Here is a 26,310-nt window from a genome sequence, read left to right on the forward strand (position 1 = left end):
AATAGTTTTATTAGCAGAAATCTTGCAGGCCAGGAGAAGGGGTGATGTTATCTTCAAAGTGCCAAAAGAAAAAAACTGCCAAGAATACTTCACCCAGCAAAGTTAGCTTTCAGAAAAGTAGGAGAGAGATACTTTCTCAAATAAACAAAAGTTGAGGGAGTATATCACAATTTGATCTGCCTTACAAGAAAAGCTAAAGGGAATTCTTCAAGTTGAAATGAAAGGATGTTAATTAGTAACACAAAAACATATAAAAATATAAAATACACTGGTAAAGGTAAATACATAGTCAAATTCAGAATACTAAAATACTGAATTATGGTGTTGTATTAATCACTTAACTCTAGTACAGGTTAAGAATAAGTGTACTAAAAATAAGTATACCTAAAATAATTTGTTAATGGATACACAATATGAAAAGAAGTAAACTGTGATACAAAAAATGTAAGAGAGGAAAAGGTAAAGTTTTATATGTAATCAAAGTTAAGGTGTTATCAGTTTACAATAGACTGTTATATCTATGTTTTATGTAAGCCTCATGGTAATCACAAAGCAAAACCCTATAATAGATACAGAAATGATAAAGGTAAGGAAATCAAATCATACCATTATGGAAAATCATCAATTCACAAAGGAAGATGGTTATAGAGGGAAGAAAAGAGCAAGGGAACTATAAAACAACCAGAAAATTATTATAATTTGGTAAGTTCTTACCTAAGAATAATTACTTTAAATGGATTAAATTATTCAATCAAAAGGTGTAGAGTGGCTGAATGGGTTAAAAAAAAAAAACAGACCCAACTGTATGCTGTCTATATGAGACTCACTTCAGCTTTAAGGACACATGTAGGCTTAAAGTGAAGGGGTAGAAAGGATATTCAGTGCAGATGGGAAGGCAAAAGAGAGCACAGGCAGCTAACTTATATTAGACAAAATAGACTGTAAGTAAAGAATCTATAACAAGTGACAAGGTCATCTTATAAAGGAGTCAATTCATCAAGAGGATAGAACTATAAATATATGTGATCCAGCATTGGAGTATATCAATATATTGAGCAAATATGAACAGATATGGAGAGAGAAATGGATGGCAATACAGTAACAGGGCACTTTAATACTGTATTTTCAACAATGGATAGATCATCTAGACAGAAAGTCAGTAAGAAAACATTGGACTTGAATTATACTTTAGACCAAACCTGACAAACATATACAAAACATTGCATTTAACAGCAGCAAATAGATAATTTTCTCAAGTGCATATGGAACATTCTCCAGGATAGATCATATGTTAGGTCACAAGTAAATCTTGCAGATTGAAGAAGACTTAAGTCATACCAAGCATATTTTCCAACCACAATAGTATGACACACAAAGGTTTCAACAAATGGTGCTAGGACAACTAGATATCCACATCTAAAAGAATCAGGTTGGCACCTTAACCTAATACTATTTAAAAAATTGACTCGAAATGGATCAAAGAGCTAAATGTAAGAGAGAAAACTTTGTAACTCTTAGAAAACACAGGAGTAAATCTTCATGACCTTGGATTAGGTAATGGCTTCTCAGACGTGACACCAAAAGCATAAGCAACAAAAGAAAACATAAACTGCACATCTCAAAATTAAAAAACTTGTGCTTCATGGAAAAATGAAAAGACAACCACCAAATTGGAGAGTTTTTTTTTCCAATCATATAACTGATAAGGGACTTATATCTAGAATATATAAAGGACTCTTTCAACTCTATAATAAAAAGACAATTCAATTAAAAGTGGTAACAGATCTGAATAGATAGTTACCACGAGCAGCCAATAAGCACAACTAAAATGCTCATATTCATTAGCCATCAGGGAAATTCAAATCAAAATCAAAATGAGATACCACCTTGCAGACAGATAATAAAAATTGTTGGCAGGGGTGTGGAGAAATTAGAAGCCTCATACACTGCTGGTGGGGATGTAAAACGGTGCAGTTCCTTAGTTAAAAACAGACTTATTAAATGACTCAGCAGTTCCACTCCTAGGTACATACTGAAGAGAAATGAAAACATATTGTACACAAATGTTTATGGCAGCATTATTTGTAATAGCCAAAAAGTGGGAACAATTCAAATGTCCGTCATTTGATGAAGAGATAAACAAAATGTGGTATAGCCATGACAACAGAATATTATTCAGCAATAAAAAGGAATGCAATACTGATACTTGATACAACATGAATAAATCTTGAAATTATTAATGCTAAATGAAAGAACAGACAAAAGACTGCATATTGTATGGTTCCAATCATGTAACTGATTTTCAGATCAATTTTATATGAAGTGGGCAGAACAGGCAAATCCACAGACATAGAAAATACATTAGTGGTTGCCTAGGGCTGGTGCTGATAGGCGTCTTGGGAGATAATGGCTCTGTGGGTGAATTTCTTTTTTGGGTAATACAAATGTTCTAAAATTGCACAACTCTGTGAGAATACTAAAAGGCATTAAAATGAACACCTTACATGGGTGAATTGTATGATATGTGAATTATACCTCAATAAAGTCTTAAAACTCTTGAGGGTCTTTTTAATACATGATCAGAGAATATGCTGTGATAACTGAAGTGGCATTTTTAACATTTCCAAATAACTCTTGCTTAGTCTCTGTGTTACAGGTATTTTTCTTAGCAAGCAGTTGTACCAAGCATCCTATGACAATATTGTGGGAAATTTTCTTCCATGGGATACCTTGCTTAAATAAACAATCAGCATACAGTGGAACTGACAACAGGGCCCTGAAAATTGCATTCATATAACTGCTGTTTCCCAAACTGGGAAAGCCTTGCAATTTTTGCCCTGAGGAAGACTTCATCCTTTGTAATTCTGGTTACACTGTGGTTTTTCAACAGAGAGAAAACCTGGCTCTCAAAGAGGCTGCTGCCTTCCTGAGGTAGAGGAAGCCTGGATTGAAACACCAGAACTGTCAAAGTCAAGGTTCCCAGTGGATTTAGCCTGGAAACCAATGATGCTTCAGGTCATGTCCTATGTCCTGATGTCCTTGTCCCTCTGACTGCTTTGAGATAAACTCTTTCTCCTTATATATGTTTAGGCACATTAAAGCTGTGGTTTGCAAAGTGTGGTCTTAGCACCAACATCATCATGATGTGGGAGGCTGTTAGAAATGCAGATTTTTTTGCCTCTAGCCCAGACCTTCTGAATCAGACTCTTAGGCAAGCCACTGCGCTGGAACATCCCCTTTCTCCCAAATGAGCAGCTGACTCTACCACATAGAAGCACTGGACACCCAACGAGCTCTGCTTTTGAACAGACCTGGGAGCGACAATCTAGTTACCTTGAGCTGTCTTATCACGGATATCTTGTCTTTGGTCTTATATTTGTTCTAAGGCTCCCTCTGGTTCTCTTTTTTTCAGGGCAGGGAATCCAGATCTTCAGAACCTGGATTCTTTACTCTGGAACCCCATTTCCTTAGCAAGTCATTTTCTGGACTCAATACCAGGATAAGGGTTTCCAAATGGCTTGATGAATGTATCTAATTGGGAAGAGGTGCGGAAGGTGTAACACTGTCAGCCTTGATCTTCTCTTCAGGGTGATTTTGTGGGTAGACTTGACTGATTCAGTTCCCTGTCTTCTCTGGAATGCATAGATCTAGCTTTGCATTTTTGAAACTTAATTTAGATTCTAGACTCCTCCATATTGATTTGTAAATCAAGTTTTATTTTGTAGTATAACACTCCCAAGGTTTTCAGTTGAATGTATTGAGAAGAGTTTTTAATTATCTTCTGTGAATTTATTATGACTGCCTCTATCATTTGTAACTTTGATCACATCTGGAGAACTGTCTTGGGGCATTCTGCAAGACAGTCCTGGTATTCAAGGATGTAATGGGAGTAAAACATTTTTTATTATGAAAATTTCAAGCATATATAAAATCAGATAGTAATGAACCCAATGTTTCACCTAGTTTCTACATTTATCAAGAAAAGGCTAATCTTGTTTCATTAATATACCCACCTATTACCCTACTCTTTAGGATTATTTTGAAGCAAATCTCATGTTATATTATCTCATCCTTAAGTTGTTTAGCACATGTCTCTACAAGAGACTCTTTAGAAAATATATAATCACAGTACTAGAATCCATCTAAAAGTTTTATAATACTTCCTTAATATCATCAAATATCTAGTTAGTGTTCACCTTTCCCTAATTAAATTACAAATGCCTCATGTTTGTGTGTGTTTAAATACAGTTATGAATCATCATATTTAAATCAGGATCTAAATAAAGCTTATATATAAAGATAGAATGATTTGACTAAATGTCTTCTAATCTATAAATTACATCATTCATTTCCTCTTGACTCTTGCAGAACAAACAAAATGTGTTGGTGAAGAAACCAGACTGTGTGTCTTGGAAAATTTTTTCATAGTCCAGAATTTTCTAACTTTAATGTCTTAATCTTTAAAACTCCTCCTTCTCTGGGGCTTTTGTCTTCCATATTCACTGAAAACTTTCCCCCTGGCTCATAGCCCTCCTCTCCATCACATGTGTGTTCCATGGCTTGCATCTCTGGCCCAGACACTGCCTTGACACTGCCTGAGGTAGGTGATACAACCACGTTCAGGTCCAAGGGCCACCCAGCATCCTGACATTGCAGTTACTCGACCTCTGTCTCAGTACATATCTTCTCATCTCTTTCTCAGCCACCCACACCCATGGCCACCCTGAGGGTACTGTCATCACTTGCAATTGTTCATTAGAAATTTTAACTCAACTTTGATCACAACCTTTCCCATCCTTCAAGCTGTGCTACAACCTCTAGTCCAACTACATCTAATTCCAAAGAGACTTCCAAGTTTTCCTTTCCCCAAGTCTATGAGCTTTTTTCTTAGATCTCTGCCTCTTTCCATAACTACTCTTTTATCAACAGCCCCAATGGGCTTGCATCTTTTTTTCTTCTACTCAATTACCCGTGGCTCCGGTCAACCCCACAACCTATTTTCTGTGTTCTTATGGAGATGGCAGAGAAGCCTGAAGCATGGTATAGGTATCTCCCAGCTAGGTGTTAGCTTTCTCCAGTTAGTTCTTTCTCCTGTTTCTCTAGTGCCTCCTGAAACTCATTACTTGAATTTTTGGAAAGTTTATAACTCCTTTATTATCAATGAAATTGGAGATTATATCTATATATAAAAACTGGAACTGTCTGCAATGCTTCATTCATTCTGTTGATAACTTGCTGTATTGAAACTTTCCAACTTCTTGGTTTCCGTCACTTTTTCCTCTGGTGGTGCTCTTGCCCTTCTCTTGGGCACCTTATCCTTTCTTTCTGCCCTTTAAAAGTTGGTGCTCCTCAGGGTGTCATCCTTTGCCCACCTGTCCTTTTATTATGCATTATTCCAACAATTCGCGTGATCTTGTTTTCCAGGTCAGTGCTGATGATCCCCAAATTTCTATTTCTAACCTATGTTGATCTCTAGAGTTTCCTACCCACACATTAGCTGGTCCCCAGACCGCTCTCCACTCTAGCAGCTGGCAGGCACTGCAGACTCAGGGGCAGCTTCTCTGACATGTTGCTCCTTTCACATTCGCTTAGTTCGTGATACAACCATCACCTTTGGCACCCACGCAGAAACTGGGAGCCACACTTGCTTCGTCTCCACATCCCCCTTCATCTCTTCAGTCAACTACCTCTGTCCTAATTCAGGCTGCCCCTGATTTCTTACACAGACTACCTCAACAGTCTTCAAACTGGTCTTGGTGACTATTGTTCTCTTTAAATGCCTTCTTCCCATTGTGGCCAAGATCTGAAGGGCCCATCAGTTCCCTGCCAGTGCCCTCCAGCAGACCCCTGCCCTCTCTGGCAGAGAGCACGGTTCCCTAAAGGTGCACACTAGGGAAGGATGACCAGGTTCCTGGCTGGCTCTCCAGCCTTTCCTATCATCATTTCTGTGTAAAACACTATGTTCTATTAATAACACAGAATCTCTATTTCTCAGAACCACCTCCCAAAGTTGGCCATTGTTACTTTCTCAACAAGTAAATCTAATCAGTTATGAATCATCATTGGCTGGTGAGCTTTAGTAGACACAATTATAACACAGTCTTTCAGTTAAAAAAACCCTACCTTTTCTTCTTTACAGCATTTAATGAGAATTAGCTTATGGAAAGAAGTTAATTCTGGATGCCAAGAATCATGGCTTGTGGCCACCTCTTCATATGTCACATATTGATCTTCTTCCTTCATTTTAGGATAGACTTCCCATTCACGTGGATTTATGTAAGTCTCAAAAGATCCTGGAAACACAATTAAAAAAAATGCTTTAATTGCAGTTGTTTTGACTTTGAAAATAAATAAATATCCTTGGTAATTTGAAAACCTCCACATTTACTATCAGTTTTTAATCTCTCCCTACCCAACATAGTTAAAAAAAATTTTAAATTGGATCAAAAACCAAATTCAGCAGCAAACCCCATTTCAGGAAAGCAAACCAAGGGCAAAAATAACAGGTTAAAAATAAAATGATGCATCGAGATACATGAATCAACTGTGAGCAAAAAGAAATTGTATTGATAAGAGTAACATTAGATAAATTAGAATCCAAGGCAAATATAATTAAATGAGATGAAGTAGGTCATGTTATATTAATTAAAATATAAACTCCATAATAAAAACACAGTAAAGTGAACCAATAGCTACCAAATAATAGCATAAGAATACATCAGACAATCACTGCTGGAGGTAAAGGAAGAAGGAAAGAAACACAATAGTGGTAGGAAATAATACACAATTATCGGTCTGTGGCAGATGCAACAAATAGAAAATTTTAGCATATGTAATTTGAATATAAATACTACATGAATAAATTGACATATAAAATTTTATACCCTAATAAACAGTATGTATTGCTTCCTCTCCCCCACAGAATATTTATAAGAAATGTGCTTGCATCTCACATGAGGGTTAGGATCCTAGTTAGCCCTTACAATGGTTATAATATGTAGTAAGAATTAGCATTGAAATTCTGGTAGGTAACAGATTGCAGGTGTACTGGGACCCTCTCAGCAAGCCAACAGCCATTGTGCCCTCCATTGATGAAACAGGTTATCTGGGTGGAACATGAGGCAGAATAGTTAGTTGGCTTGCATTTAAGGCTAGAAAACCATGTTCTCCAGCTGGGCCACTGGGGCTCTTCTCTGAGAGCCTAAAAATAGCAACCAAAGAGCTGGTGACAGAAATTTAGTGACATGTAAGACCATGGCCCTGCAGGTGTGTGTGCCTCTGCAGGACTTCTAATTCCTATATGGAACACAGTTACAGGTATGAGACCACAGGGCCCAGCACACCACAGCCTCTTTAGTTGAAGGTGGCTGCATTACTCTGAGGACCTGGTGGTGGTCTTCATTTATTTTTATTATTTATAGAGAATACCATTTATTCTCTCTTGAGGTTCTCATTATTTACTGTATAATCACTAGAGCTCTGCCTACTGATAATAGGAGAGAAGATAAGACAGCATATTTTAAATGACAACTAAGAACATGATGTACTTTGAAACCATCAAATTCAAAAGACTAAGGCAATTAGGAAGCTTTTGAAGGTAAGACTGACATTGGAATTAACTGTTAAACTTCACCTGCAAAGATCTAAAGCTCACTTTTAGAACACAAGCTTTCCTATCACACGTGTATAAACCTTCACAATTCTGTAGGATTTCTGGAATAAACCTTGAAATTTAACAAATGAAAGCAGGAGAGCTGTTTTAAATCACTGAAATTTTAGTCCTAATTGACAGGGTAACTCACAGTGCCTTTTTCCCCAAACTTGATGAGTTGTTCCCAGAATTTCTTTGCCTTTCAGCCTCCACCCCTTCCCTCTTCCTTTGACCCTGTGTTCATGAGCCTCTAGCTAGCCCTTTCTGCTTCAGATTGGTCTCTAACTGTCCATCTCTAGGCTTCTCTTATGAGTGTTTTTTCTTTCTGTATTCTACCTCTACTGTCAGCTGTCTTGTTTAACTGCCCCATGATATAGGAACATAACTGTCATTTGACACATTTATTGAAGAGCATTTTATTTTTTCTAGTCTTTCTTTAGAAATCAAATAAGCATATTAGGATCCCAGAAATTCTAGTGTGTGGAGACTTTAAACCACATTTACTGAGTATACTCGGTTAAATAAGTATTCATTTTAGAAGTGTAAGAGTGATTACTAAAAAACAGAAATAGAACATAGGATTCATCAGTAGAGGGGAAAATAAAAAGAATGTGGACCATATACATGACGTTAAGAAAGAAGGGGAAAAAATGAAGCAAAGTAAGAGCCTGGCAAGAAAAAATGAAGATGATAGAAGTTAAGTCCAAGTAGATCAGGGTTTCTCAGCCTACCACTACTGACATTTGGGCTAAGTGGTTACTTGCTGTGGAGGTTTGTTCGGAGAATCATAGGGTGTTAGCTACATCCCTCCTCTCTAGCTGCTACCAGTAGCACCACCTCTCCTGTGGCAACCAAAAACATCTTGAGACATTGCCACACATTCCCTGGGGGGACAAAATCTTCCCCAGTTGAAAACCACTGAAATAGATCAGCAATCATAATAAATATAATTGGATTAAAAATTGTCTGTTAAAAAAGAGAGACTCACAATGCCCAAACAACAAAATCCCAGTAAAGATACACCAACAATATGATGATGCCAAAGGGCTGAAAATGAAGTGTAGAATATATGGAGGGACAATACTAACCAAGGGAAACCTGCTTTAATAATGTGAACATTAGAAAACATTTTAAGGCAAAAAAGCACTGTTTAGAGTAAAGAGGGATATTATTTAAGAAAAAGGAACAATTTACTAGGAAGATAATAATCCTAAATGTATTTGTATTTAACAGCATACTTTTACAAGATATAATGGGAAAAACTCCAGAATCACAAAGAGAATTGCCAATCATAGTGGTGCACTTTAACGTACCTTTCTTAGAAACTGACAGATCGTGTATAAAAAGTATTAGTAAGTTTGAGTTAAAGTTCACATATGGAATCTTGCATCCAATAAATGATATACATTGAACATTTTACATCAGCTGAAGTCTAAATAAATTACAAAGAATCAATTTCATGCAAACCATGAGTATAATTTCCATAATATAATTAAAGTATAAATAAAAAGATAGTCCCCCCAGATCCTAAATGCTTTCAAACTAAAAAGTGTACTTTTAGAATTTAAAGGGTTGCATATTAAAACTTATAGGGAAAATTAATGCAGAACTTTAAAATTCTCAGCAGTCATTACTCGGGAAAAGGGCAAGGGTCCTGTGAAGGAGTATGAGAGAATTCTGGGAGGCTGGTACTGTTCTAGTTCTTGATATGGGTGGTGGAGTGTAAGGATAATTAATCAAGTTACACAATTTTGATTTGTGCACTTCTCTGTATGTATGTTACCTTCAATAAAAAGGAAACAAAAACCCTATGGGTTTCAGCTAAAGCAATACTTAGAGATAAATGTATACCCTTAAAATGGGTATAATAGTAAACATGAAATATTGAAAATTCATGGGCCAAGCATTCAACTCACAAAATTGGGAAAAAAGTGATTTGTACTTTCTTAATAATGAAATTTCCTAATGAAAAATACTGATATTGCAGAAGAAGTTAAAGGAGATGTTAAATTAGGATTCAAGAGCATGTTTACAACCCTTAATAGCAGATGCTTTTTGCCATATTACCTAAGCGTATGGAAATAGGATGTAGTAATATATATTGTGTAAGTCCGTTAAAAACTGGAAATGATTCTTCTAAATCACAGCATGCAAACCACATGGCAGGAAGCAGCCAGGGAACATCAGGCTTAGGTGGGCGTTCCTATTGGAAGACAGAAAAAGAATAATTCACACAGACAACCACAAGATATGCTTTCATCTTGCCTTACTAAAAAATGAAGCTCCAATAGCATGTTAAAAATAATCATTCATCTAGGATGAGTAATAAGATGGTGAAATAGAAATGGTATTGAATCAATTCTGTCTGTAGATTGTTGCACAGAAGTGCAGCTGATGAAAGCTTCAGGTTGACATTTGTTGAAAACAGTTGATCTGATGAAGGGTTAACATTAAAATCTGTTAAGTCTACTTCCAACCTGTTGTCCAACACACCACACCAGTCTCTCCCCATTCCCCAGATATTCTTATGATTAGTAATTTTTTTCTAGTCTCTGAATAAGACTTCCAGAAGTTCTCACATCAAGGAGATGGGGAAAGCTGAATAGAAGACCAATACCAGTAGTAAGAAATGTCAGTATCATTCTAGCCAGGTTGAGTATGTGTCTAATCACTTCATATATTCCTAGAAATTTCTAGGAAAAGTACTATACCATCTGGCTGTATTCTATGAAGTACTTACTTGTGGGTGAACAGCTTTAAAAGAGGCAGAGAAATGGTTGTGATCTTCGACTGAAACTAGTTCTTTGAAAACTTCATGAATATTTGAATAAAATACAGTTCTACACTACATTTTAAAACAGCTTCATAGAGATACAATTCACATACCACGCAATTGACCCATGAAACACATACAATTCAATATATTTTGGTAAATTCACAGGTTTGTGCAACTATCACCATAGTCAACTTTAGAACATTTCACTTCCTCAAAAAAAAACACTCATATGCCATTTACTTATTACCCTGTTATCTGTCCATGTCCCCAGCTCTAAGCAACTGCTGAACTGCCTCCTGTCCTTATAGTTCTGGATACATCATATCAACCAAATATTGTAATATGTGGTCTTTTGTGATTGACTTCCTTCACTTAGTGTAATGTTTTCAAGGTTTGTTCATGTTGTGGTGTGTTATTAGTACCTCATTCCTGTTTATTATTAATAATATTCCATGGTATGAATGTACCACATTTCATTTATCCATTCATCAGTTGATTGATATTTACGTTGTTTCCACCTTTTTGGCTATTATGAATAATGCTACTGTGAATTAGTGTCTAACTTTTTGTGTGGACATATGTTTTCATTTCTCTTTTGATACATACCTAGGAGTGGAATGACTAGATCACATGTTATTCTACATTTTAAATGTTTGAGGAGCTGCCAGACTGTTTTCCAAAGCAGCTACACAATTTTTCACCCAAGCCAGTGGTTCATGAGGGTCCTGGTTTCTCCACGTTTTTACCAGCCCTTTTTATTACCTGTATTTTTGATTCTGGTCATTCTAATGAGTGTGAAGTGGTTATCTCCTTGTGTTTTTGGTGTACATTTCCCTGATGAATAATGATGTCAAGCATCTTTTCACATGCCTACGTATATCTTCATTAGAGAAATACCTGTTCAGGTCCTTTGCCTATTTTTAAATTGGGTAATTTGTCTTTTATTATGTAATTTTAGGAGTTATTTATATATTCTAGATACAAATCCCTTATCAGATATAATTTGCAAATATCTTCTCTTTTGTGGCTTATCTTTTCATTTTCTTGATAGTGTCCTTTGAAGCAAAAATATGTTTACTTTTGATGAAGTTTAATCTATTTATATTTCCTTTTGTTGCTCATACTTTTAGTATCATATATGGTACTATATCATATAGATTCTGAAATCCATGGTTGTGAAAATTTGCTCCTGTTTTCTTCTCAGTTTTAGCTCTTGTATTTAAGTCTTTGGTCCATTTTAATTTTATAAGGTATGATGTAACGGTCCAATTTTACTCTTTTGCACATGGTTATCCATGTGTCCCAGCACCATTTGCTGAAAAGACTTCTTTTCCCAGTTAATTGTCTTGGCACTCTTCAAAAATCAGTTGACCACAGACATGTGGTTTTATTTCTGACTCTCATTTCATTTATCTATATGTCTGTTCTTACACTGTTATTACACTGCTTTGATTACTGCTGCTTTGTAGTAAGCTTTGGGATATAGATCCTTTGCAATTCTTTATTTTAGAAAACACTTATTAATTTCTACAAAGAAGTCAGTTGGGATTCTGATAGACATTGCATTGAATCTGTAGATCAATTTGGGCAGTACTGCCATCCTAACAATATTAAGTCTTCAATTTATGAATGTGGGATGTTTTCCTATTTTAGATTTAATGCCTTTTAACATGTTCTCTAGTTTTCATAGTATATGCTTGAACTTTTGTAAAATTTATTTCTAAGTATTTTATTCTTTCTGATGCCATTGTAAGTGGAATTTTTTCCTAATTTCATTTCTTCATATTGCTCAATGCAAGTGTATAGAAGAAATACAAATCAATTTTGTATATTGATCTTGTATCCTGTAACTTTGCTGAACTTGTTTATTAATTCTAATAGTTTTGCTGTAGGTTCCTTATGTTTTCTATACACAAAATCATATTATCTGCAAAATAGGGATAGCTTTACTTCTTCCTTTCCAATCTGGATGCCTTTTACTTCATTTTATTGCCTAATTGACCTGGTAAGAATCTCCAGTGCAATGTTGAAAAGAAGTGGTTAGAGCAGACATCCTCATCTTGTTTCTGATCTAAGTGGAATGCATCCAAGCTTTCACAATTCAGCATGATGTTAGCTGTGGGTTTCCATATATGCCATTTGTCTAGTTGAGGAAATTCTCTTCTATTTTTAGTTTGTTGGGTGTATTTGTGATGAGAGGATAGTGGGTTTTGTCAAATGCTTTTCTGGGGTCTACTAAGATAATCATGTAGCTTTCCATTTTTATTCTGTTGATTTTACTGACCTACTGATATGTAGCACTTAAGATAAAAATGGAAAATACTAGTATTTAAATGCCAGTAACTAAATGAAAGATATTCCCCAAACGTAGTCCTAAAAAATAAAATCATCAAGAATCACTCAAAATTTCCTCATGGTGGAGGAAAAGAAAGTTTAATTTTAAAAAGTTTACATGTTTCTGAAGATGATTTCTAGATAATTTTAAGTTTTGAGTTTGACGTATTTAAAACATTAAAAATTTTTTTTGAAGTATGTTGCTTAGGAGTACTGTAGCAGGCAGTACTGGCATGCACAGTGGCTTTGGAAGGTTAGACACAGGTTTGAATCAGACTCTGCCAAACATTAGATATATGATACCTCATTAAGCATCTGCTTGAGAAAACTGTAAACAAGGCTGTTGACAAGAGTGTTGTGAGTAAAGAAGGGCAACCATGCCCAGGGAGGGCCTGGTGAGTGACTGACTACTAGTAGCAGAGTGAAGTGGGTAAGAGGGTGGGCTCTACGGACTGACCGCAAAGGTTCAGTCCTGCTAAGTATGTGATCATGATAAGTGATTCAATTTCTCTGTGTCTAATTACCTCATCTGCAGACTAGAGATAAAATTAAAAACCCACATAAGAGGAATAGTGAGAGGAATAAATGAGTTGATATATGGAAAACACATAGCAAGCCCTCTGTAAGTATTAACTATGATTATGAAGTTAAGATAATATTAGGCAATGATTAATAGACTATATATGCCTGCAAGATGGGTGGGGGTCAGGGAGGAAGGACCATCTGGAGGAGAGCTCTTGTCTGGGCTTGTCCTGGGAGCAGAGGGCACTGAGAGTCAAAAGCTTGAATACAACCTCCCAGTGACATACTGAAGCTCAAATACTGGCAAACAGGTGTGGTGTCATGTCTCCCGGGGCCAAGGGTGGGGCTCAAAATTGGCAAGTGTGGGTAAAATTGTAATATTTCCAGAATCTCTTGCCTGGCCTTAGTGCATCTCCATATCAATAGGTATTGCCAAGGGGTGGAGAGAAGTAGTTCATTTCCATATCAATAGGTGGTTACATGGGGTAGTGAAGACATATCTGGACCAGAGAGGTTGGGTGGGGTCCCTTTTTGGCATCCTGGTTGTAAGAGACATGGTTGAGCAGGAAGTGGACGACTGCTTGTAGGCAATAAATGGATTTCTCCCACTTTATTTCTCCCTTTGACTGATTTTGGTTTCACAGGTAATTTGCCCTGGACTGGGAAGATATTTCCCCCCCCGAGTTACAGCAGGACAGAGCCAAGAGTTTATGGTGGGCCTGAGGTGGAACTGCAGGCAAGATCTGGGGGACAGTGGCCCAGGTTAGGGGCCAGCAGGGTGTGTTGGGCCAGTTTAAGGGGCTGGAGCAAGTTGGACAAAAGGATGAACATGAAGAATGAAACTGTAGTAGAAGTCATATTACAGTACTACAGAGGACCACAGCCAGGTTATATTGCTTCCTGAGTTTTATAACAAAAGATGTGCCTCAGATAAGGTCATGAGTTCAGAAACAGTATTGCTGAATCTTTAAATGACAACTTTGATTGATTTTCACTCTTCATATTTGCAATATGGTCAACTTTTCAAAACCTGTTCACATCTACTCACTCACTGGCTACTCACAACAGCCCTTTTGTATAGGTTAGGACACTGCTGCATAATGAGGTTAATGTTCCCGATGTTCCACAGCCACTGGAGACAGAGCTAAGCTGTAGCCAGGGCCTCCTGACCCTCCAGTGCCCTCCCCACTGGGACAACCAAATGTACAACCTTCAGCCACCATGGAACATTGCGAGGTGCTTGTGGGCTCTAAATAGAATAACATTTACAGTCCAAACTTGAAACAGGTACCTTTTCTAACCCTGCAGAACCTCGGAGAAAGAAATCCCATTCAGCGTCTGTTAAGTTTCCTTGCTGACGCATGATCTCAACACAGAGCATAAAGCTGTAGATGAGTTTATGTTGTTCAAAAAGTCCTCTTGAAACGTTGACATAAGCAGTGAGGAGGGTTTGTTCCAGTAGTATTTCCAGGCGCTGCTGCAGATGATCTGCCCTTACAGAAGTTTCAATTGTTGTATTGAATAACTGTGTGGAAAAGAGTTCTATCAATGTCACTGATTTAATTCATTTTCTGTGGAGAAAAAAATCCTTGCTCCTCCATCCCCACCCCTGTCCTGTATTCAGTAAGTAAATAGCAGCACAGGAAGTGAATACTGTACTATGAAGAAGTCCAGAAATCATCCCAAATTGATGCTGATATTTATTTTCTGCACTCCCCTTCCTCTCTCCATTTTTCAGAAGTGGACCATGCCTAAACTCTTGACAGCATTCAGAAGGCATCATCTTGATGTGAGACAGAAAACATTAGGAAATGGAAGTGAGCTGACAGAAACCAGTTTTTCATATTATCAAATCAGATTTGGCAATCAGGTTGGGGTGAGGGAAGTGAGGCCATGGTAAGGTCATGGACCCTTCTTGGCTCTCCCACAAGATAATTCTTAGGCTGTGGGAAGAATGGGCTAGAATTTGCTTTGCAATTTAAGTGGAAGCAATTTTAAAGGAGACTTCCACCCTGCTTCCTACCTGGAAATTTTGAGGGCAGGCCCTCCAGAGGGCCTCCGATTACAAGGACACTGGGAAGGCAGCAGAGAGGGTGGCCTCAAGGGCTTAGCATGAGAGGGTCAGAGCAGCCCTATCCCTTTCCTGCAACTTTCAAGCAGCAAGGTAGAAAGACCCCAAATTCCAAAGAGCCCCAAGCTATGTGAGGAAGCTGAGCAAATCCTGAACTCTCAGACCTGCCTGGAAGTCATGGTGTAAGGAAGTGCAGCAGAGGGGGATGCCTCAAGAGGACAGGATGGGCAAGGGGCTGCAGTCTCAGGATCTGTAGCACCAGGTCAAAGGTGCCACTGAGGCAGGGCCTGTGCAGTCCCTGGGCCACCTTGAGAGGGATCCAGATGCACTGCTCATGGGGCGGTCAGACTGACCAACACAGGCTGGAAATGGAAGCCAGCTGACCCACAGTGCAGATCAGGGCCAGGATGTGTGTTCTCCTCCTCTTTAAAGATGCAGCACTGCCTTCGTGCAGGCCTGCCTTGTGCCCACCCCTCCTGCTAACACGACGGAGCACAAAGGGAATAAAGAGCCTGACTGTGTCGCTCTCTTCACAGAAGGGTGGGTCCTCCATTCCCCAACATTCACCAAGTGCGGAAGAAGCATACATTTATTTTAGAGAATTGAATAAGCCCTTGTTAATTCTCCCCAAAGGTTGGTCAACCGAGGGTAATGGAAATGTTACTTGAACACACTCAGAAGACAAGAGGATCAAGCTTCCTTTAGCATCCTGAGGAGAAGCACAGAGATTAAAATCGAGTGAAGATGCAATACGTTTGGTGCCAAAATAAAATATTTTAAAAAATATCTCAGTGTGAAATGGAATTATGGATGAGTTAGGTAGAGAATGTCCTGGTCAGGGCTATCGCTTACAAATACGTTTGGGTTTCTAATTTTCCTTCCAAATAGCAAACCTTCAGGGTTTTGATGACTCATCTTCTATCAGGCCAAGATATTTTCAGAGCATCTTCATTTTTATTTCTTGAAGAAGGTTTTAAAACCTTGAAAAGCATGAATTCTGAAATACCCAGGATGAGAAAGTGTTACTGAAGTCTTTTAGGTGGGAATTCAAGGATTTACTACTCCCTTACCTTGCTTGTTCAATGTCTACCAACTCAAGGAAGGGAGCAGAGCTGTGAGAGTGACAAACTCCTGCTTTAGGAACTGATTTGATCCCAAAGCAAATGGCTTTCAGAGGCCAGCGCAAAAGCACATCTTGGGGCAGAGGGCCTAGGTATGTCTAAACATGACCCTCATTTTTCTCAGTTCTTCATTTCCATCCTCTCCTAAAGGTCTTTTTGTTGCTTTACTCCTAACAATACCAAGGGTATTAATAAGACTTTTACAGAAAAAAAATCTAAGCTTGGTCTAGTGTCATAAAAATTGTTTGAATATTTTAACTGCTTTTTTAATGGGAAGAGGGAAACAAACTCTTCATTCATGAAACACAGCTGAGGTATTAGGTGGTGTGAAGCCCCACGGTGGGAGACAGGGAGGCGCGAGGCTTCTGGGAGGTCAGACTCCAGTGGGAGAGAGAGGCCCGCCACCCAAGGCCATGTGGTGTCAGTGCCGCATGAGGCACCGCAAATGTTGGATGAAAGACTGATGGAAATTGACCGCTACTCCTACCATTGAGAAGTGGAATCTACGTCCCCTCCCCTTGACTCTGGGTTAGACCTAACTTGGTAGACCAAGGCTACATCAGAAGAAGCCTTGCGGCTTCTGCCTTGACTTCTTAGAACTCCTGCTTTTGGGAGGTGCCCTCTTGGAAACCAGCTGCCATGTTGTGAGATGCCAAAGCCACTCAGAGAGGCTAAAGACCACTGTCTACAGCTGAGACATGTGAGTGAGGCATTTTGGACATTCAGCCTAGTTAAGCCTCCAGATGACTGTAGCCGCTGCGACAGACTGTGCTGGAGAAGGTGGCATTTCAAGTGGGAGGGAGCCCTGATGTAAAAGTATCCAGTGAGTCTAGGGACGGATCAGTTTGGCTGTTGCGGAGCAGTGGGAAATGTGGCTAGAGAGATAAAATGTGGGCAGGTTGGATGTGGCTTTGGAGTGTGAATGTGTTTGATGGGCAATATCTGAAAACTTCACTCAGGTGCCCAGGTGTGTGGAGTGGTGTTCTGAAGCCAGCCGGGCTGGCTGGCCTGCAATGTAGATCCAGCACCACTGAAGGGACAGCAGCTTATAGCAGGAAGTATAGGTGTGTTGTGGGCAAACACGAGGCATCTGTGCTTCTCCACTGTTTTCTACTGCAAATGATGCGTATGGAGAGGCCTTTGTGGAGTTGTGTTGTGAGTATGAGCACAGATGATTAGAGAAGTGAGAGGCTAAGCTGCTGTGCCCAGAAAAGGAAACAATATAGACAAGAGGGAGTGGGAACTGGTAGATAGGAAAACTGAGCCAGTGAGGCCGAGAGTGGGGTGGCCTGAGAGGAAGAGGCCACTGGTAGCTGGGAGAGACTCTGGAGGTGAACAGATGGGGCTCCTGGGGAGTTTGGCAAGTTGTGCTGTGTAATAAGTGATGCGAACACTCTGTCTCCTCTGAAAATCTTCGGGTAAATTGACATCGTTCGCCAGAGTTTTGTGACACTGAATTTGCTTTTGGGAGACACTGGATGCTGCCACACGGGAGGAGGGGTGAAAATATACTGCTCTTGGGAATCAGATGAAATGCAATTGTGACTGTGAGATCAAGTGAGAGGCCACAATAAGACAAGAATGTGGTGGAAGGCGGAAGGCACAAAGGAAAGGACATGAAGGCACACTCAAGAACTCAAGGAAGCCAGTGGGTGGGGGGAGAGCCTGGTGTACAGTTCGGGAAAAAAAGAGGGCACAGAAACCAATTTGCTAAAGGTCGGTGCTGACAGAGACCCACAAAACCATAACAGTGGAAGGGAAGCTGGATTACTGTAAAGAAAGTATAAAGAAAGAGCATAGAGCAGTGACTCTTTAAAGAAAAAAAGAAAGGCAGGCAAAGAAGGAAAACAAGCAAGCTCATTAGTCATGGAAACCAAGAGAAAATCTTCCTTTTCTTCCTTTATGGAGTGTTCTGTGCATCCTGGGCACCCGAGTGTTTCAGGACACAGCAGGTGGAGTTGCTCTTGAGCCAAACATGTAAACCCAAACTCCTGGAGGATTTTACCCAATAATAAAGACTCTGACTTGTCTGAGGCAAGAAGAAACTCAACAAGGTTTAAAGGGAAGCCAGAAAGATTTCATTAACAAGAACAGTAACAACACACTTACCTGTTTAAAATATTTCAGAGAATATTGATACATAGGATCAATTTCTGAGAGGCTTGCAATAACAAAGTACATAACAGAGCCTTGAGTGGCTACTGGGCGATACTTCTCACGAGCAACGTTTATCATCAGTTCAGTGGACTCTGCTTCCTTCAGCCTGGATTTAATGGCACCAGAAGTAATCTGAATTAACATAAAAAAACAACCTTTTAAGGACATATTTCCAAAACATGCTGGGATTTTTGGACATATCCAGTTTAGCTCTAGGAAAGAAATAAGGATTTGATGAATTAGCATTTATAATAAAAAGGGGGTGCCCAGATACAGTCCCTGTCTCAGGACTCAGTGACCTTCTGACTGAGCTGAACTCCTTTCTTTCAGTTAGGATTCGGCAAGGGGATCTAGGCAATACAAGTAGCCCCGAGGAAACTGGAGCAGTACTTCTCTGAGACTAGAATCTGAGTTACTTCTGAAGTGGAAACACTGACACCGTACTCCAGTGGCTCCCTGATTTTCTCATGAGCAGTCCTGAAATGACCCAGTGTTCACATAATGAGAGAAGATGTCACAGGGAGAGGGGACACCCGTGAGACTGCCCAGAAATGGTGGGTAGAGGGAGGCTGGACAGAACAGGTATCACATGGCACTTTGGAGTAACAGTGGACATGAAACGTTTTCCTGTTTATTTCCCTAGCACTGTCAGGTGTAGACATAAAGAAACCTGGGGATAGAAGCTGTTGCTGGTGAAGTCCTATAAACCTAAGGAAGTTGGAGACATTTTCAGGGTCTTTGCTGTGCTTCTGGTTTTCTGTAGTTGGGGTCTGTGGCTCTGGGGGGCCTTTCAGCCAGCAGGCTTCTCCCTCAATCCCTGTATATTGTTGTCTGTTCCTGTCTTCCTCCCCCCACTTCCCACTTTTTTCAGCTATGGATATCCTCGGGTTGGGAGATCCTTTGTCTCTAGAGGGTCAAGGGTGTAGGGCAGGGACCATGGAATGCCACTCTGGGAACTGCTGCTCAGCATTCGCTCCACTGGAGGGACAGCTAAAGGGGGGCATCAGCTTTCTGCCCAACAAAAACATAAGGAGAGCCACACATACAATTCTAACTTTTCTAAGTTTCGTAAAAGTAAGGAGAAATAAGTAAAAACAATTAAAAAATACATTTTATATAACCCTAATAACCCAATACATACTGATTATATCAATATATCATACATATAAAAATTACTGAGATATTTTAACTTTCTTTTTTGGATCTTTTGAAATCTGGTTGTATTTTATACCACCAACACATCTTAATTCAGATCAGCTGCATTTCAAATGCTCAGTAGCCACATGTGGCTAGTGGCTACATCAAGACTGTCCACCCCAGTCTACCAGGAAAGGGAGGGAGGGACTTAGTGCAGACCTGTGTTCAGGAATCAAAGACTCAACTCCCTGCATTGACCCTTTAGGAACCTGAGGGGACAGGGAAGGGTAGAGTTGAGTGGGAAACCTCAGTCTCAATAGTGGACTCTGCTAAAGCTTTTACATATGAGTAGAAAAAAGCAAGTTGATATGGGAGCAGTTGAATCATGGAGACCCACCTGCAAGCAAGCTTTTATTCCTTGGGGAGCTTGAGGCCCTGGTGATGCAGAACCCAGGGCTCCAGAGAAAGCAAAGTGCCCATTTTCTTCTCTTTGCCAGAGAATATTGGAAGACTATACACCTCAGTTGAGTTTAGTAACTACTTATGGATATTATGCCCTAGAGACTTGAGGCTTCTGCAGTGGTTAAAGAATATGACATACATTTTAAAATAAGGGCTCTGGGAGTTTAGGGGAGTATAAACTCTAGGCAGGAAGTGGCAGGAAGTGCAGCCCAGGAGCAGTCAGTCCTATCTCTATAGAAAGGATGTCTCCAGGCCCACCTTACAAATAGATAAAGAAACCAGCTTGCAGATAAAGAAGGCAGTCAGAACACATATCTACCTTTTTACCCCACCAAAACCAAGATAAAATTATAGTAAAGGAATTAAAAAAATAGTGCAAAACCACGAAAATAGGAGAAATGGAAGAGGAAATAGCAATAAAAATTTGAGAACTAGAAAGCAGACAGAAGAATGGTAATAACTGTTGAAAAAGAAACAACAGGCCCAAAATGGAGTCACTCATGCTAAGTCCCACATCAGCAAACCAAGACTTAAGAACTTAATACCTAACTTAGTTGCAATTTCAGTTCCCCCTGGAATGTCACCTTTAACCAGTCAACATGGAATCACCTGGTCAACAGCAGTAAATTAACTGGTCCATAGATCACTACTTTTCCCTTAGGAAGGTGACCTTGCCTGAAACAGTACAGTCTTTGCTAATAATATCCATTTTCTGTCTCATTTCTGTTTCTTATAAACCTTTCCTTTTCTACAGCTCAGCTGGGTTCCTTCCTATTGTTAAATGGGATGCTGCCCAAATCGTTGAATAAAGCTATTTTGTTCTTGAACTTTTCTCACTTGAATTTTTATTATTTAACATGACTTAGTAGACCCAGGAAAATGGATTCGTAAACTGGCAAAGGGGAAACCCAAGAACTCACCCACTTTATAAAAGAGAAGTGCCCTCAAAAGATTAGGAATTAGTGACATCCAGCACCACCAGAAGTGGGAAGGGCCTGAAATGAGAATGGACTGGCAGACCCCCATGTCATCTCCCTGACACCACCCAGACATATAGTGTCCTTTTCTCACCCTAGCAGAAAAACAGAAGTTTTATTCATGGGAAAATTAAAAGAGAGCATATTTTTGATGGAAGTATGACAGGCATACTTGACAGCCAGGTACCATACTGAAAACAGATGTTGGATAAATGTATATGCACTGGATACTGAGACCCTAGCCCTTCTCTTGTTTTCAGCTTCCCATAATACTTGTGTCTGGATCTTCACACTTCCAGGAAATGTAAACACTGAAGGTTTAACTATAATTAGCATACAGTGGCAGACAGGAAGGGTGTGTGTATGTATTGTAGCAGTATAGACAATAGTTAATGTATAAAAGAAAAATCCAAGAAGTAGTAATTTGAGTCTGTTATTTAGAGAAAATATGTAAAGACCCAAATTAACCTAGACAAAAAGAGATGAAAACAGTTGTCTCTATGCAGAGTTGGGGGTGGATAATGGTGGTAGGTGCAGAGAAGGCAGGGAAATTGATTTTTCGTAACAAACCTTGTAGAAATATTTCATTCTTTAAACAATTTGCATACAAAACTTCAATAGAAAAATGAAAATTAAATAGGTTAACAACCAACTTCTGGGAGACATGTATCACTTGTTTATTATTGTTTCAATACTGAGATCCCAAGAGAATGTCGAATATAAAGTAGTAAACTATTTCTGACATCAATGAGAGGCAAAGAGTATAACCTTATGTACTCTGTCAAAGGGAATTTTTTAGTAGATTATTTGGTTTCTCATGAATGGATGGAAGTCACTTTATAGGTTGTGTTTCTAGGACACTTTTAAAAAAATTTTGGTATCATTAATATACAATTACATGAGCAACATTATGGTTACTAGACTCCCCCCATAATCAAGTCCCCACCACATACCCCATTACAGTCACTGTCCATCAGCGTAGTAAGATGCTATAAAATCTCTACTTGTCTTCTCTGGTATACTGCCTTCCCAGGGCCCCCTACCTACATTATGTCTGCTAATCTTAATGCCCCTTTTTCCCCTTATCCCTCCCTTCCCACCCATCCTCCCCAGTCCCTTTCCCTTTGGTAACTGTTAGTCCATTCTTGGGTTCTGTGAGTCTGCTGCTGTTTTGTTCCTTCAGTTTTTTCTTTGTTCTTAAACTCCACAGATGAGTGAAATCATTTGGTACTTGTCTTTCTCTGTCTGGCTTATTTCACTGAGCATAATACCCTCTACTCCATCCATGTTGTTGCAAATGGTAGGATTAGTTTTCTTCTTATGGCTGAATAACATTCCATTGTGTATATGTACCACATCTTCTTTATCCATTCATCTACTGATGGACACTTAGGTTGCTTCCATTTCTTGTCTATTGTAAATAGTGCTGTGATAAACATAGGGGTGCATATGTCTTTTTGAATATGCACTCCTGCATTCTTAGGGTAAATTCCTAGAAGTGAAATTCCTGGGTCAAATGGTATTTCTATTTTGAGCTTTTTGAGGAACCTCCATACTGCTTTCCACAATGGTTGAACTATTTTACATTCCCACCAACCGTGTAGGAGGGTTTCCCTTTATCCACATCCTTGCCAACATTTGTTGTTTGTCTTTTAGAAGCTGGCCATCCTAACTGGTGTGAGGTGATATCTCATTGTGGTTTTAATTTGCATATCTCTGATGATTAGCGATGTGGAGCATCTTTTCATGTGCCTGTTGGCTATTGAAGTTCTTCTTTGGAGAAGTGTCTGTTCAGCTCCTCTGCCCATTTTTTAATTGGCTTATTTGCTTTTTGTTTGTTGAGGTGCATGAGCTCTTTATATATTTTGGATATCAACCCTTTATCAGATATGTCATTTATGAATATATTCTCCCATACTGTAGGATGCCTTTTTGTTATACTGATGGTGTCCTTTGCTGTACAGAAGCTTTTTAGTTTGATATAGTCCCACTTGTTCATTTTTGCTTTTGTTTCCTTTGCCCAGGGAGATATGTTCATGAAGAAGTTGTTTGTGTTTATGTCCAAGAGAGTTTGCCTATGTTTTCTTCTGAGAGTTTTATGGTTTCATGACTTACATTTAGGTCTTTGATCCATTTCAAGTTTACTTTTGTGTATGGAGTTGGGCAGTAATTCAGTTTCATTCTCTTACATGTAGCTGTCCAGTTTTGCCAACACCAGCTGTTGAAGAGGCTGTCATTTCCCAATTGTATATCCATGGCTCCTTGATTGTATATTAACTGACCATATATGTTTGGGTTAATATCTGGACTCTCTACTCTGTTCCACTGGACTATGGGTCTTTTCTTTTGCCAGTACCAAATTGTCTTGATTATTGTGGTTTTTTAGTAGAGCTTGAAGCTGGGAAGTGAGGTCCCCCCAACTTTATTCTTCCTTCTTAGGATTGCTTTAGCTATTCGGGTTTTTGTGGTTCCATATGAATTTTAGAACTATTTGTTCCAGTTTGTTGAAGAATGCTGTCAGTATTTTGATAGGGATTATATTGAATCTGTAGATTGCTTTAGGCAGGATGGCCATTTTGACAATGTTAATTTTTCCTACCCAAGAGCATGGTATAAATTTCCATTTATTAGTGTCCTCTTTAATTTCTCTCAAGAGTGTCTTGTAGTTTTCAGGGTAGGTCTTTCACTTCCTTGGTTAGGTTTATTCCTAGGTATTTTATTCTTTATGATGCAATTGTGAATGGAATTGTTTTCCTGATTTCTCTTTGTGCTAGTTCATCATTAGTGTATAGGAATGCAGCATATTTCTGTATATTAATTTTGTATCCTGCAACTTTGCTGAATTCAGATATTAGATCTAGTAGTTTTGGAGTGCATTCTTAATGCACAATATCATGTCATCTGCAAACAGTGACAGCTTGACTTCTTCCTTACCAATCTGGATGCCTTTTACTTCTTTGTGTTGTCTGACTGCCGTTGCTAGGACTTCCACTATTATGTTGAATAAAAGCAGGGAGAGTGGGCATCCTTGTGTTGTTCCTGATCTTAGGGGAAAAGATTTCAGCTTCTTGCTGTTAACTCTGATGTTGGCTGTGTGTTTCTCATATATGGCCTTTATTATGTTGAGGTACTTGCCCTCTATACCCATTTTGTTGAGAGATTTTATCATGAATGGGTGTTGAATTTTGTCGAATGCTTTTTCAGCATCTATAGAGGTGATCATGTGTTTTTTTGTCCTTTTTGTTGATGTGGTGGGGATGTTGATGGATTTTCGAATGTTGTACAGTCCTTTCATCCCTGAGATGAAGCCCACTTGTTCATGGTGTATGATCCTCTTGATGTATTTTTAAATTCAGTTTGCTAATATTTTGTCGAGTATTTTTGCATCTACGTTCATCAGGGATATTGGTCTGTGGTTTTCTTTTTTTGTGGTGTCTTTGCCTGGTTTTGGTATTACTGTGATGCTGGCTTCATAGAATGACTTTGGAAGTATTCCTTCCTCTTCTATTCTTTGGAAAACTTTAAGGAGAATGGGTATTATGTCTTCTCTAAATGTCTGATAAAATTCAGCAATGAATCCAACTGGTCCAGAGTTTCTTCTTGGGTAGTTTTTCTTTTTTTTTTTTTATTAAGGTATGATTCATGTACACTCTTATGAAGGTTTCACATGAAAAAACCAATGTGGTTACTACATTTACCCATATTATCAAGTCCCCACCCACACCCCAATGCAGTCACTGTCCATCAGTGTAGTAAGATGCCACAGATACACTACATGTGTTCTCTGTGCTACACTGCTCTCCCCATGTTCCCCCACACCATGTGTACTAAACATAATACCCCTCAATCCCCTTTTCCTTCCCTCCTCACCTGCCCTCCCACAGCCTTCCCCTTTCATAACCACTAGTTCATTCTTAGAGTCTCTGAGTCTGCTGCTATTTTGTTCCTTCAGTTTTGCTTCATTGTTGTACTCCACAAATGAGGGAAATCATTTGACATTTGTCTTTCTCTGCCTGGCTTATTTCACTGAGCATAATGTCCTCCATCTCCATCCATGTTGTTGCAAATGGTAGGATTTGTTTCTTTCTTATGGCCGAATTGTTTTCCATTGTGCATATGTACCACATCTTCTTTATCCATTCATGTACAGATGGACACTTAGGTTGCTTCCATATCTTGGCTATTGTAAAAAGTGCTGTGATAAACAAAGGGGTGAATATGCCTTTTTGAATCTGAGAAGTTGTATTCTTTGGTAAATTCCAAGGAGTGAGATTCCCGGGTCAAATGGTATTTCTATTTTTAGTTTTTTGAGGAACCTCCACACTGCTTTCCACAATGGTTGAACTAGCTTACATTCCAACCAGCAGTGTAGGAGGGTTCCCCTTTCTCTGCATCCTTGCCAACACATTTGTTTTTCTTAGTCTTTTCGATGCTGGCTGCCCTTACTGGTGTGAAGAGATATCTCATTGTGGTTTTAATTAGCATTTCCCTGATGATTAGTGATTTGGAACATCTTTTTATGTGTCTGTTGGCCATCTGAATTTTTTCTTTGGAGAACTGTCTCTTCATATCTTCTGCCCATTTGTTGATCAGGTTATTTGCTTTTTGGGTGTTGAGGTGTGTAAGTTCTTTATATATTTTGGATGTTAATCCCTTGTCAGATATGTCATTTACAAATATATTCTCACATACTGTAGGACGCCTTTTTGTTCTGTTGATGTTGTCCTTTGCTGTATAGAATCTTTTTAGTTTGATGTTGTCCAATGAGTTCATTTTTGCTTTTGTTTCCCTTGCTTGAGGAGTTGCGTTCAGGAAGAAGTTGCTCATGCTTATATTCAGGAGATGTTTGCCTATGTTGTGTTCTAAGATTTTTATGGTTTCATGACTTACATTCAAGTCTTTAATCCATTTCGAGTTTACTTTCGTGTATGGGGTTAAACAATAATCCAGTTTCATTCTCTTGCACGTGTCTAGTTTTGCCAACACCATTTGTTGAAGAGGCTGTCATTTCCCCATTGTATGTCCATGGCTCCTTTATCATATATTAATTGACCATATATGGTTGGGTTTATATCAGGACTCTCTTCTGTTCCATTCGTCTA

The 26,310-nt window shown here is 38.9% G+C and overlaps 1 protein-coding gene across 1 annotated transcript in view; it reads right to left on the reverse strand.

Moving 5' to 3' along the window:
- DNAH6 (dynein axonemal heavy chain 6) overlaps positions 1–26,310 on the reverse strand; it is a 265,012-nt gene that overhangs the window by 49,051 nt on the left and 189,651 nt on the right. The window contains exons 60-63 of the mRNA XM_036931141.2: positions 18,585–18,764; positions 14,575–14,808; positions 9,719–9,854; positions 6,124–6,293 (exon numbers count right to left, since the gene is read on the reverse strand). Coding sequence (XP_036787036.2) covers positions 6,124–6,293; positions 9,719–9,854; positions 14,575–14,808; positions 18,585–18,764 — 720 coding nt within the window. The remainder of the gene's footprint in view (positions 1–6,123; positions 6,294–9,718; positions 9,855–14,574; positions 14,809–18,584; positions 18,765–26,310) is intronic.

This window comes from Manis pentadactyla, chromosome 2, assembly GCF_030020395.1.
Source record: "Manis pentadactyla isolate mManPen7 chromosome 2, mManPen7.hap1, whole genome shotgun sequence".
Classification (NCBI taxonomy): domain Eukaryota; kingdom Metazoa; phylum Chordata; class Mammalia; order Pholidota; family Manidae; genus Manis; species Manis pentadactyla.